Source organism: Lemur catta, chromosome X, assembly GCF_020740605.2.
Source record: "Lemur catta isolate mLemCat1 chromosome X, mLemCat1.pri, whole genome shotgun sequence".
Lineage (NCBI taxonomy): Eukaryota > Metazoa > Chordata > Mammalia > Primates > Lemuridae > Lemur > Lemur catta.
Genome location: NC_059155.1, coordinates 54,735,898 through 54,750,021, shown reverse-complemented (window position 1 = coordinate 54,750,021; position 14,124 = coordinate 54,735,898). Strand labels below are relative to the sequence as shown.

At 39.6% G+C, this 14,124-nt stretch overlaps 1 protein-coding gene and 1 non-coding gene across 2 annotated transcripts; one reads left to right on the top strand and one right to left on the bottom strand.

Moving 5' to 3' along the window:
• Positions 1 to 4,621: 4,621 nt before the first annotated feature.
• LOC123629012 lies at positions 4,622 to 4,785 on the bottom strand. The gene has a single exon (XR_006731882.1). It is a non-coding gene; the product is annotated as a U1 spliceosomal RNA (small nuclear RNA).
• An 8,747-nt stretch (positions 4,786 to 13,532) lies between these two features.
• Positions 13,533 to 13,790, top strand: LOC123628019 (40S ribosomal protein S27-like). Its single transcript, XM_045537604.1, has one exon. It carries the CDS (start codon positions 13,539 to 13,541, stop codon positions 13,788 to 13,790), a length of 252 nt encoding a protein of 83 aa, XP_045393560.1. The 5' UTR covers positions 13,533 to 13,538.
• Positions 13,791 to 14,124: the final 334 nt, after the last annotated feature.

The window sequence follows — 14,124 nt, the reverse complement described above, 5'->3', positions numbered from 1 at the left end:
GCAGTTAGACTTTCTGGATCTACTAGGAGTTATGATGTTGGTTAAATTATTTAATCTCCTTAAGCCTTAGGCTCCTCATATGGAAAATAGGTACTAATTATACCTACCTCATTTGAGGATTAAATGAGATATAAGCACATAAGACATTTAGCCAGGTTCCTGGCACATAGTAACTGTTTATTTTTTTTTTGTTTTTTTGAGACAGAGTCTCACTCTGTTGCCCGGGCTAGAGTGCCATGGCGTCAGCCCAGCTCACAGCAACCTCAAACTCCTGGGCTCAAGGGATCCTCCTACCTCAGCCTCCCAGATAGCTGGAACTACAGGCATGCACCACCATGCCCGGCTATTTTTTTTCTATTTTTAGTTGTTTGGCTAATTTCTTTCTATTTTTAGTAGAGATGGGGTCTCACTCTTGCTTGGGCTGGTCTCCAACTCCTGAACTCAAGCAATCCACCTGCCTCGGCCTCCCAGAGTGCTAGGATTACAGGCGTGAGCCACCACGCCCAGCCCATAGTAACTGTTTAAATGAGTGTGAACCTGTCACTGAGATTAAGCATATTGATATATTTCCATAATTGCTGTAGATTTTTTTACTTTTGAACAAAATATAGCATTACAAATACTTTGTGGATGGCTGGTTAGCTCAGTTGGTTAGAGTGTGGTGCTAATAACATTACAGATACTTCTAGGGCCCCACCCCACATCCCTTTCCCCGTCTGTCCCTCAAAGGTAATTGTCATTCTGAAGTTGGTGTGTATTATTCTGATGAATGTTTTTATACTTTCACACATGTATCAGTAGCCATAAACAATAACTATTGTTTTTGTATAAATGGTCTCATAGTGTATGCATGATTTTGCAGCATGTTTTTTAAATTCAACATTGTTTTTCAGATTTATCCAAGTTGATTGATGAAGATCTAGTTCCACTGTATATTAAATTCCATTGTATAAATAAATCACAGCTGATTTATCTATTCCTTTACTGAGGCACAATTGGGTAGGTTACACTTTTTATGCTATTACATACAGTGATGCAGTCAACATCCTTGCACATGTCTACTCATACTCATGTTTGAGATTCTTCTCCAGGACAAATACCTAGAATTGGATTGCTGGGTCATAGGAAATGTGCATCTTTAATTTTTCCCCACCATTTTACTATGAGAATTTTCAAACATACAGAAAAGTTGAAAGAATTGTACAGTGAATTTGCATGTACCCACCACCTAGATTCTACAGTTAACCTTTTATTATAGTACTTGCTTTATCAACATAACTATCCATCTACTCATCCCTCTTATTCAACCATCAAGCCATCCTGCTTTTTTTGGATCCATTTCAAATTGCAGACATCAATACACTTCACCCCTAAACACTTCAACCCACACATCATTCATTAGAGTTCATTATTTGTTCATAGTTATTTTTTCTTTTGAAGTAAAATTTTCTTTCTTTTTTTTTTTTTTTTTTTTTTTGAGACAGAGTCTCACTCTGTTGCCTGGGCTAGAGTGCCGTGGCATCAGCCTAACTCACAGCAACCTCAAACTCCTGGGCTCAAGCAATCCTCCTGCCTCAGCCTCCCGAGTAGCTGGGACTGTTAGAGCCGGTTCCCCTCGGCCCCAGGAACAGAGAGGCAGAGTCCCCGAGGCTGCAAAAGGCAAAGGAGTTTATTGGCTAGCTCGAGCTAGGGTCCAAGTCCCAGAGCAGCAACACAGTGGCCTCTCCATGAACTAGGACCCCGCCCTGGGGTAAGAACTAAGCTTTTATACTTTTCAGCAGGTTACATGCACTGGGCATACCATCCCCCCTTCCTCCCTTAGTTCATTTGCTCCTTCAAAAGTGGCTGATCGTCTTGGCTCCTGATTGGTTGGTTTCTAAGTCGCGGGACTGGCTTCTGATTGGTTGGTTTCCAAGCCGTGGGTCTGGCTCCTGATTGGTTGGTTACAAGCAATACTGGGAACATACGCCATGCACAAGCTGTTCATGCACTGATCATGCCTTGCCCTTCTTATCTGATTAGTTGGTTGGAGGGCCCTGGGACTCTCCAGCCCTTTATCAGGAAGTAACTTGCGGTTATCTCCCCGGGGCTTTGTTTTTCTTAACTTTAGTGAAGCCTGTCATGGCTCCACTTAAGCTAAGCGCCAGCAAGCCATATTTACAGAAGCAAATAGCATTAGTTAGAATGAAAGAGAGCACACATTTTCCTACTATCAATTCCTGTTCTTCAGGACTACAGGCATGTGCCACCATGCCCAGCTGATTTCTTTCTCTATATATTTTTAGCTGTCCAGATCATTTTTTTCTATTTTTAGTAGAGTGGGGGGGGTGTCTCACTCTTGCTCAGGCTGGTCTCGAACTCCTGACCTCAAGTGATCCACCCGCCTCGGCCTCCCAGAGTGCTAGGATTACAGGCATGCGCCACTGCGCCTGGCCCGAAGTAAAATTTTCATGTAATAAAATGCACAATCTTTTTTTTTTGTTTTATCTTGTTTTTTAATTTGTTTTATCTCAGCATATTACAGGAGTACAAATGTTTAGGTTACATATATTGCCCCTGCCCAACCCGAGGCAGAGCTTCAAGCATGTTCATCCCTCAGACGGGTGCGCACCGCACCCATTAGGTGTGAATATACCCATCCCCTGTTCCCCCTCCCATCTGCCCGACACCCGATGAATGTTATTACTATATGTAAAATGCACAAATCTTAAGTGGTGATTCAGTGAGCTTTGACAAATGCATGTATCTGCATTGACCAAACCCCCATCAAGATACACAACATTACCGTCAACCCGGAAAGTTCCTTCATACCTCTTCCCAATCAATTGTCCACCCCCATTCCCTGCCACTGCAGGCAACCAGTGTTCTGATTTTTTCCACCATAAATTACCAGTTTTGTCTGTTACAGAACTTTGTGTAAATTCAATAATGCATTTTCTATTCTTTGGTGTAAAACTTCTTTCATTCTGACTTTTTACTGTTGAATAGCATTCTGTTGTATGAATATATCATAGTTTGTTTATCCATTCTCCCATTGATGGACATCTAAGCCATTTCTAGTTTGGGGCTGTTATGAATAAAGCTGCTTTGTTAGGCAACCTCTAAAATGGCCCCAAATGATCCCTCCTGAATGCATGACTTTGTATATTCCTGTTCCCTTCAATAGAGGCTTCAGGTGAGACCACAATCCTAAGTGGTGGCTTGATTGCAGCCCTGTGAGAGACTCCGAGGCAGAGGCATTCAGCTTAGTCATGCCTGGATCCACAGAAACTGTGATAATAAACATTTTTTGTTTTAAGTTGTTAAGTTTTGGGGTAATTTGTTATGCAACAATAGATAATAATATAGCAGCTATGAACATTCTTATGAAAGTCTTTTTCAGACATATGTTTTGATTTCTCTTGGATATGAATCTTTAATTTTACTAGATATTGCTGAATTAATCTCCAGAGTGGTTGCACTGATTTATACTTCTACCTTTAACATCTGAGTTCCTTTTTCTTCACTTTCTTATCAATATTTGATATTACCACACTTAATTAATTTTTAAAAATGTTATTAATTTTGCCAATCTGATGGGTGTGAAATATTACCAATCAGATTGCATTGAAGTGGGAATAAGTCTCATCCCCTTCATTTTGTGTCACTTTTAATTTACCTAATTACTAGTAAAATTTACCGTCTTTTCACGTTTATTGGCTCTTTTGTGTTTCATCCTGAGTCAATTATCTGTTCATATCATTTTTTTGGTTTTTTGTTATCTCATAACTACCATTTTTAAATTGAATTATATTTTTTTATTTATAGGAGCTCTTTATATATATTGAGTATTAATTCTTTGCTGCTATATTTATGGCAATTTTCTTCTCTTAGGTCATGGCTTAACTTTTTATAAAATTCTTCCTCTATATATCCATTATCTATACATCCTCCTTGCTATTGGAATATATCCTATACAGAGTGAACTTACTTTACTCTCTATAGGATATTGTTAACTCTGGTTATGCCTGGGTGGTGGGATTTGGGGGTATTTATTGCCTTTTTTGTTCCTTTTTATTTTTAGACAGTCTTGCTCGTTTTCCCCAGTCTAGAGTGCAGTGGCGTCATCACAGTTCCCTGCAACCTCAAACTCCTAGGCTTAAGGGATCCTCCTGCCTCAGCCTCTGGAGTGGCTGGGACTACAGACGTGTGCCACCACATCCCGCTAATTTTCTCTATTTTTTGTGGAGACGGGGTCTCGCTCTTGCTCAGGCTGGTCTGGAACTCCCAGCCACAAGCTATCTTCCCGCCATGGCCTACCAGAGTTCCAGGATTACAGGCGTGAGCCACCCCGCCGCTGGCTTGAACAACTTTTTGTATGTTTATTGACCATTTGTTTTTCTTTTACAAGTTTATTGGCCATTTGGATGTCTCCTTTTATGAAGTACTAGATTTAAGTCATTTTTATTGGATTATTTGCATGTTTTGTGATTTAATAGGGCTTCATTATGTATTCTGAATGCAAATCCTTTGTTGGATATACGTATTTCAAACATCTCTCTTTGTCTTGCCTTTTCACTCTCTTAACAGTATCTTTTGATAAACAGCAGTTCTTTATTTTATTTCATTTCATTTTTTTAATTAGGAGAAAGCACAAATGCTGTCCCCCAGTACCACAAATTACATAGTGAAGTTTTCCACATTTGAGGAAATCTCAGGAGTCAGCACATCCAGAGTGCAATGGATAAGCCTCACCCTGGGAAAACCATCTTCGTGACCATGGTGTGTCCCCTGCCAGGTAAGTATAGTTCTTTATTTTAATTGAGTCGAATTTATCAATTTTTCCCTCTTATGGTTAGTACTTTTTGTTTCCTATTTAAAAAATCTTTGCCAACCTCCAGATAATATTTTGAAATATTAGGTTTTTTTCCTCCCTGTATTTTGCCCTTTCCCTTTCTCCCTTCCTAGCAGATAGCAGGTTCTGTGCTTCATTACGTTCTAGGAAGTGTGTGGCTCAGCTAAAAGCAGATTAGTTTGTAAGACATTTAAGTTTCTTTTCTAAAAGCCCAAGCACATTAAGGAGCATTGGGTTTGAAGTTGAATGGGACTCCTGTCAGATTATAAAGAGATGCCCCTTGGGTTTTGGGGTGAAGGTGGAGAAGTCAGCTAGACCTGGGCCTTGATTCCTGCAGCCTCCTGGTAAGGTCCCAGAGAGGAATAGCTGCTTAATGAATCCGGGAGACAGGAATGCAAGGCCTGGGGTTACGAATATTTTATAAGAGATTTCTGTGTCCCAGCTGTGGTACAGAAGCCACAGAGAGCCTACAAATCTAAAGATGCCAAATGAACAACGTCCCTCAGTGATAACCTGTGGGGACAAATGATTCTCCTTAACACCTTTCCAAGGTTTGGCATTGCATAAGAACCCAGAACCAGTTAGCGGAGCTCCAAAAATGTAACTGAGATTGACTCCCCACTCTGGCCCCAAAAGAAGTAGCTGTATCTACTTCTTTATGTGGAAGTTTCTGGTGTTTGAGACTGAATTGAGAAAAAAGCTACTTAAAGATGTAGACACAGAACAAGGATGGAAATTACCTGATGTGAACTGTAGGTGAAAGTATAATCTTCTTAATAAATTCCAGTTTTAGCCAGCATAGCTTCCTGAATGATCTAGGATTAAAATAATGACATGGTTTAAACTGGAAGTGTTTTTTTTCTTTTTCCCTGAATTGTATTCCTTTTCTTGATCCTCTTAGGAGTTTACCAAACTTTTCTTCCTCCTGTATTTTTCCTTTCCATTAAAACAAAATGAACTTTGTTGCTTTCCTTAGATGTAAAAAAAAATGCTCTTAATTTCCATAATAAAAAATTAAAAATACTCCTAATTTATTTTTTAAATGTTTAAAATGAAGTTATATTTCATGCCCACAAAAGAATATTTGTATCTTATATTTAAGTTATAAAGCTTAATAATAAATACCCATTTAAAAACTAAAACATTACCAATAACTTGTGTTTATCTGAATGTTACTCTCTAGCCTGTCCCCTTCTTCCCACATAGCTAACCACTGGTTTGAATTTTATGTTTATCATTTGTTTTTTAAAAGGTCTATTGCCTATGTATGTATTCATAAAAAATATATTGATTAATTTTTCCTTGTTTTTAACTTTATAAAAATAATATCACACTCTATGTTGTCTTTTGCATGTTGATCTTTTCATTTAACATTGTTTCTAAGATTCATCCATTTTGTTACATGTATCTGTAGTTCATTCATTTTCAAAGATGTATAATATTCCACTGTGTACGTATACCATAATTTATTTTTCTCTTGATGGACATTTGGGCTGTTTCCATGTTTTTACTATTACCAACAGTGTTGTTATGAACATGTCTCAGAGTACACACATAAAAGACCTTTTTCCAGGGCACATCCCTAAGATCTGAATGGCTTGGTTTTAGAATATGGGTATGCTCAACTTTATTAGGCAGTGCCAAACTGTTTCTGAAGTGGTTGTTTCAGTTTACATTTCCATCAGCAATACATAAGTACTCCCCTTGTTATCACTTTGCATTGGCAGACTTCTAAACTTTCGGCAATCCAACGAGTAGAAAATAGTATCTAATTGAGGTCTTATTTTGCATTGTCCTGCTTACTAATGAGGTTGAGCATGCTTTCATATGTTTATTTGAGATTCATCTTTTCTACTCTGTGAAATGCCTGTTCATGTCTTTTGCCTTTTGTCTATCAAATCATTTTTTACCCCATTTTGATTTGTGAGAGTCCTTTTTTTTTTTTTGAGACAGAGTCTGGCTCCGTCGCCCGGGCTAGAGTGCCATGGCATCAGCCTAGCTCACAGCAACCTCAAACTCCTGGGCTTAATCAATCCTTCTGCCTCAGCCTCCCGAGTAGCTGGGACTACAGGCATGTGCCACTATGCCCAGCTAATTTTTTCTATATATTTTTAGTTGTTCAGATAATTTCTATTTTTAGTAGAGACGGGGTCTTGCTCTCGCTCTTGCTCAGGCTGGTCTCGAACTCCTGACCTTGAGCTATCCTCCTGCCTCAGCCTCCCAGAGTGCTAGGATTACAGGCGTGAGCCACCGCGCCCGGCTGACATCCATCACTTCTGCTGTATGTGTTAGAAACAAGTCACTACATCCAGCCCACTGCCAAGGAGAGGGGATTATACAAGTGTGTGAATACTGGGAGAAAGGGAATTTTGGTGCCATCTGAGAGGCTGTCTACCACACAAATGTATCAATGTTATCTTGTATTGTCAGTGCTTTTGTGTCTTATTTAAGATATATTTCCCTACCTCAAAGTAAAAACATACAGTAGTCCCCCCTTATCCACGGTTTTGTTTTTGATGGTTTCAGTTATCATCAGTCAACCATGGTCCTAAAATATTACACACAATAAGATATTTTGAGAGAGACCACATTTATATAGCTTTTTTTTTTTTGAGACAGAGTCTCTGTTGCCCCAGCTAGAGTGCCATGGCATCAGCCTAGCTCACAGCAACCTCAAACTCCTGGGCTCAAGCAATCCTCCTGCCTCAGCCTCCCGAGTAGCTGGGACTACAGGCATGCGCCACCATGCCTGGATAATTTTTTTCTATATATTTTTAGTTGTCCACCTAACTTCTTTCTACTTTTAGTAGACACGGGGTCTCACTCTGGCTCAGGCTGGTCTCAAACTCCTGAGCTCAAACGATCCTCCTGCCTCGGCCTTCCAGAGAGCTAGGATTACAGGCATGAGCCACCACTCCCAGCCTATATAGCTTTTATTTTAGTATATTATTATAATTATTCTATTTTATTATAACTTATTGTTCTTACTCTCTTACTGTACCTAGTTCCCTATGTTCCCAAAGGGAGCTTATTTCCTATGGATAAGGGGGACTATGTATTCTCCAGTATGTTCTTCTAAAGGTTTTAAAGTTGTCAGTGCCCCCCAGCCAAGACCACCAGTAACATAGCTGAATTGAATATAAACAAGTTGAGTTTATTACTTATTGCAGCAAGGGGGAACACACACCATGAGGAATCAAGGGGTGTCTCAGTAAGATTATGTTAGAAACAACCTTTTATTAGACTTTGGTTTGGTGATTTGGATGAGGGTTTAAGAAAGTGATGATTTGATCTAGATTGAATGCTTTCAGAAAGTATGGGGGGATTCTATAATTATATATCTCAATTAATCTTATCTATAGGGAGGGGAGAATATTGTGAGGACAAAGAAGCAGCAGTCACTCACTCATTTTGGCCCAGAGAAGGAGCATTGGTATTTTGTGGATGGCAAAGTACTTGGACAAAATTATGAAGTGACCTTGCTTTGTCTCATTTTGTCATGGTCTCAGAATAACCTTGTTTGGGACTGGTATTCTGTGAGATTGTTTATGTCTAAATAGGAGAATAACATAGCCTAGCTGTAAGTGTCAAGCAAGCTTGTCAAAGTCAGGGGTTGTTCTTTTCTGTTTCTGTCCCCAAGTTTTGCCTTTATTTTTAAATGAAACAGCCTGGAGTTGGATTTTTGTATATGATATAATGTAAGGCTCAAATTTCACTTTTTCATATGTATAACAATTGTCATACTGTAATTTCTGCCAAATCTCTGATTGTTAACCCCCTGTTTTGAGAGCTTTTAGTAAATGTTGTTATGATTTGGTTGTTTTACTAACACTTAAGAGTGTGGTAAGGACAGGTGTGGTGGCTCATGCCTGTAATCCTAGCACTCTGGGGGGCCGAGGCAGGAGGATCCCTTGAGCTCAGGAGTTCAAGACCAGCCTGAGCAAGAGCAAGATCCCGTCTCTACTAAAGCTGGGCATAGTGGTGCACAACTGTAATCCCAGCTACTTGGGAGTCTGAAGCAAAAGGATCTCTTGAGCCAGGAGTTTGAGGTCATAGTGAGCTACAATGATGCCACTGCACTCTACCCAGGGTGACAGAGTGAGACTCTGTCTCAAAAAAAAAAGTGTGATAAGTTAGGGATGTATCCAGTCAGTGTGATATGCATTTCTTTTACCTTTTCTCTTTCTTTTTAAACAAAGTTTTTGGGGTTCATATGGTGTTTTTCAGAACAGGAAAGGTTTTTCTTGATTCTTTGAGGACCTCTATTGATAGAAACTTACCATGCCTCTGAGTTTACCTCAGAGAGGATCTCTGGAAGAAATAATCACCAGAATCTACCGAGCTTAGTCAATGAGAATGTGTTTAGAAATGAGAAATGAAAGCAACAGGAGAATGAATTACCAAGATATTTGGTTCCATAATAAATGTTTGTGTAGTACTTTTAAATAATGAGGGACTAAACTGGGGGACAAAACACCATAGAAAGGGTTATAAGAATGGTTTTAGATAGATGTAGGTCAATATAAAGAAATCTGAATTTGCTGTAAGTTGCCATTCAGATAGGTTGACATTTAGTCCAGGTCCCTGCATTTCTAGGAATCTTTTGCTTTTGTTTTAGATTTTTAAAAAATCATTTGATTTATATTTTTAACTACTTTATTGAGGTATGATTGACATACAAAAAGTTGTACATATTTAATCTATATGATTTGATGAGTTTGGAGATAAGCATACACTCGTGAAATCATCACCAAAATCTATGCCATGAACCTATCTATCACCTCTAAAAGTTTCTTCCCACTCTTTTTATAATTTTTTTTTTGAGACGGGGTCTTGCTCTGTTGCCCAGGCTAGAGTGCCATGGCATCAGCCTAGCTCACAGCAACCTCAAACTCCTGGGCTCAAGCGATCCTCCTGCCTCAGCCTCCCCAGTAACTGGGACTACAGGCATGTGCCACCATGCCCAGCTAATTTTTTCTATATATATTTTTAGTTGGCCAGATAATTTTTTTTTTATTTTTTGTAGAAACAGGGTCTCGTCTCTTGCTCAGGCTGGTTTCAAACTCCTGAGCTCAAGTGATCCTCCTGCCTCAGCTTCCCAGAGTGCTAGGATTACAGGCATGAGCCACCACGGGCCCAGCCTCCTTAACCTAGTCTAAATAGGTGTTGGTCCCTACCCTTCCACTGAAATTGCCCTTGGCAAGGTCACCAGTAACTTCTACGTTGCCAACTGCATTCGATGCTTCTTTATCCCCATTTTACTCTACAACTTGCCAACATTCAACAGACTTGATTATTACACTGTACAGTACTTTCTTCTCTTAGTCTACATGACACTTAAAGCTCATGATGTTTGTCTTATCTCCCTCGTTGCTCCTTCACCCGGTCTTAAGCTGACTCCAGTTCCTTTACTTAGCCTTCAAATTTTGGAGTGTTTAGGGCTAAGACTTCTGACATTTCTCCAGATAATCTCATCCAGTCCTGAGCCTTTAACTACCATCTGTATACTGATCATTCCCAAGTAGACACCCTTAGCCTTGACTTAATGTCACACTTGTATATCGAACTGCCTACTGAACCTTTCCACTTGGATGTCTCATCAGCTTCTCTAATTTACGTTGTCTAAAATAGAATCTTGATTTTCTCACCACTACAAAACTATTCCTCCTGCAGTCTTACCCATGTAGGTTAATGGCAACTTCATCCTTCTGGTTGCTCAGACTAGAAACCTTAGAGTCGTCCTTGATACCTCTTTGCACTCTGGATCAAATCCATCATGAGTCCTCTCAGCCCCATCTCCAAAATATATCCTAAATCTGTCCACTTCTCACCATCTACACTAAGAAATCTTGGGGATCACTGAGAAGAAAAGCAATAGGAGAAGGAGCATTTGTACTTTCCCTAATCAGAAAACAGCACACTTCCTGTACCCTTGGCAAATGAGTCAGGGAGTGGGGAGTGAAAAGCATTGTAGTGCTTGCTGCCATTAATCATAATTGAAGTCCACATTGTGATAGGCTCACTATTAGCCTTTTCATCTACTTATTCAAAGGAAGGTTTTAAAAACACACACATTGTCCTTCAAGGAGCTGGAGAGTGTTCTTATACCTTTGTATATTTGCACACGTTGTTCTCTCACCTGCAATTCCCTCTTGTCTGTATAGCCAACTCTTAATTCTTCAAGTCTTACTCCAAATCTACTTTCCTCTAATAACTATTTATTAAATGGTATCTATAGACCAGGCTGTGGCCTGAGGTGTTAGGCAGATAAAGATAAATGAGACTGTTCATTCTCAAGTAGCTAGCTTCACAGGCTGGTAGTGGGGAAAGAAACATAAAGGAACAGATGTGACAAAGAGATACAGGTTCTATCACAGAGGTCTCAAGGGATTTCAATATGAGCATGTCTAGTTCTACCTGAGGGCATCAGGTGAGTCTGGAAAAATAAATAGGTATTCACCAGGTGCACAGAAAAGCAAGAGAAAAGATACGAAGTGTGAAACAGTCTGGTCAATCCAAGAATGTTGAGCCATTCAAAATGGGTGGGGCATCAGGGTGGTAGTTTGGCTGGTTTGAGAGATGAGGCTGGTGAAATCTGTAGTGGCTAAATGGCAAAGAAATATGAAAACTGAGGTTTTTATCCTGAGGAGGAGGGAGAGCCATTGAAAGGGTTTTTTTTTTTAATTTAAAATGATATTTTGTACATTTTTTTTTTTTGAGACAGAGTCTCGCTCTTCTGCCCTGGCTAAAGTGCCGTGGCGTCAGCCGAGCTCACAGCAATCTCAAACTCCTGGCCTTAAGCGATCCTTCTGCCTCAGCCTCCTGAGTAGCTGGGACTACAGGCATGTGCCACCATGCCCGGCTAATTTTTTCTATATATTTTTAGTTGTCCATATAATTTCCTTCTATTTTTTAGTAGAGATGGGGCTCGCTTTTGCTCAGGCTGGACTTGAACTCCTGACCTCGAGCAATCCTCCTGCCTTGGCCTCCCAGAGTGCTAGGATTACAGGCGTGAGCCACCTCACCTGGCCATTGAAAGTTTTAATCAGGGGAGTGACCTGGTCAAATTTGCATGTTACAAAGATTCAGGTTTGCCAGCGCTTTTCTGGAGCTGGTTCCTACCACCTCCCAAGAAAGAAAATTGTCAGGAATTTTACAAGCCAATTGACATCATGTTAGTGGCTTGAAATTGGTCATAATGGGAATATTTACATTGTGGAAATCAGCAAATGCTACAAATCAGAGTTTTTTCCTAGATAGCTTGTTGTCCAATACACAAAAAAGCCCAATCAAGTTTGTACTAACAATAAACACGCAAAAAACCATATTAAACATACCACTTTGAGTCATTCCAAAGCAAATGAAGTACTTAGGTATAAACTTAATAAAATGTGTGCAGAATTTATATGCTGGAAATTATAAAATGTTGATGAAAGAAATCAAAGCAGACCTAAATAAAAGGAGGGACATCTTTACTATCTCCACGGATTGAAACAACATCATAAAGATGCAAATTCTCCCTTAATTAATCTACAGGACTAATGCAGTTCCTATCAAACTCCCAGCAATGTTTTCATAGACATAGACAAGTATATTCTAAAATATATATGAAAAGGCACACACTATACAATAGCTATAGAATCTGGAAAAAGAAGAATAATGTGAGAGGAATTAGTCTACTTGATTTCAAGACTTATTATATAGGCCGGACGCGGTGGCTCACGCCTGTAATCCTAGCACTCTGGGAGGCCAAGGTGGAAGGATCACTCAAGGTCAGGAGTTTGAGACCAGCTTGAGCAAGAGCAAGACCCCATCTCTACTAAAAAAAAAATCGAAAGAAATTATCTGGACAGCTAAAAATATATACAGATAAGAATTAGCCGGGCATGGTGGCACATGCCTGTAGTCCCAGCTACTCGGTAGACTGAGGCAGAAGGATTGCTTAAGCCCAGGAGTTTGAGGTTGGTGTGAGCTAAGCTAACGCCATGGCACTTTAGCCCAGGCAACAGAGCGAGACTCTGTCTCAAAAAAAAAAAAAGACTTATTATATAGCTCCAGTAATCAAGACTGTGATGATATTGGCAGAAGATGGGGCACATGGATCAATGGAACAGAATAGAGAACCCAGAAAAAGACCCACACAAATATGTCCAACTGATTTTTGACAAAGGAGCAAAAGCAATTTAATGAAGAAAGAATGGTCTTTCAACAAATGGTGCTGGAGCAATTGGAAATCCATAGAAAAAAATATAAGCCTTGACATAAACTTCACACCTTATATGCAAATTTAACTGAGAACGGATATTAAATCACATAGATTTAAATGTGAAACATGAAAGAAACTATAGCACTTTTAGGAAAAAGCAGGGGGAAATCTTCGGGATCTAGAGCTAGACAGAGTTTGTAGACTTGATACCAAAAGCACAATCCATATAAGGAAAAATTGATAAATTGGAATCACCAAAATTAAAAACTTTTGCTCTGCGAAAGTCCTTGTTAGAGGATGAAAAGCTACAGACTGGAAGGAAATATTTGCCATTAATATATCCAACAGAGGACTGTATTTAGAATATAATCAATAGCTCTCAAAACTCAACAGTAAAAAACCCAAACAATTAAATTAGATAATGAACAAAAGACATGAGCAGACATTTCACTTAAGAGGATATAGCCTTTCCGGCGGTGACTGCCTTCCCACAAGCACATGCCTCTCACAGAGGATCTCCTTCATCCCTCTCCAGAATTGGAGAAGAGGAAACACAAGAAGTTCCTCATGCAGAGCTCCAATTCCTACTTTATGGATGTGAAATGCCCAGGATGCTATAAAATCACCACGGTGTTTAGCCATGCACAAACAGTAGTTTTGTGTGTTGGTTGTTCTATTTTCCTCTGCCAACCTACAGGAGGAAAAGCAAGGCTTACAGAAGGGCGTTCCTTTAGAAGGAAGCAGCACTAAAAGTACCCTGCTTGAATGAATGGGAAACCATCCCAATAAACACATTTTGGAGATGTATGTGTGTGTGTGTGTGTGTATATATATATATATATGAGGATTGGAGATAGATAGATATAGAGAGGACAAAGAAGCACACAAAAAGGTGCTCAACATCATTAGTCACTAGGGAAATGCAAATTAAAACCACAATGAAGTGTCACTACACACCTATCAGAATATCTAAAATAACAACAGTGGCTGGGTGTGGTGGCTCATGCCTGTAATCCTAGCACTTTGGGAGGCTGAGGTGGGTGGATCACTGAAGGCCAGAAGGCCAGATGTTCAAGATCAGCCT

Coding starts and splice junctions, on each gene's coding strand:
- LOC123628019 (XM_045537604.1), top strand. CDS start 13,539: ATGCCTCTCACAGAGGATCTCCTTCATCCCTCTCCAGAATTGGAGAAG.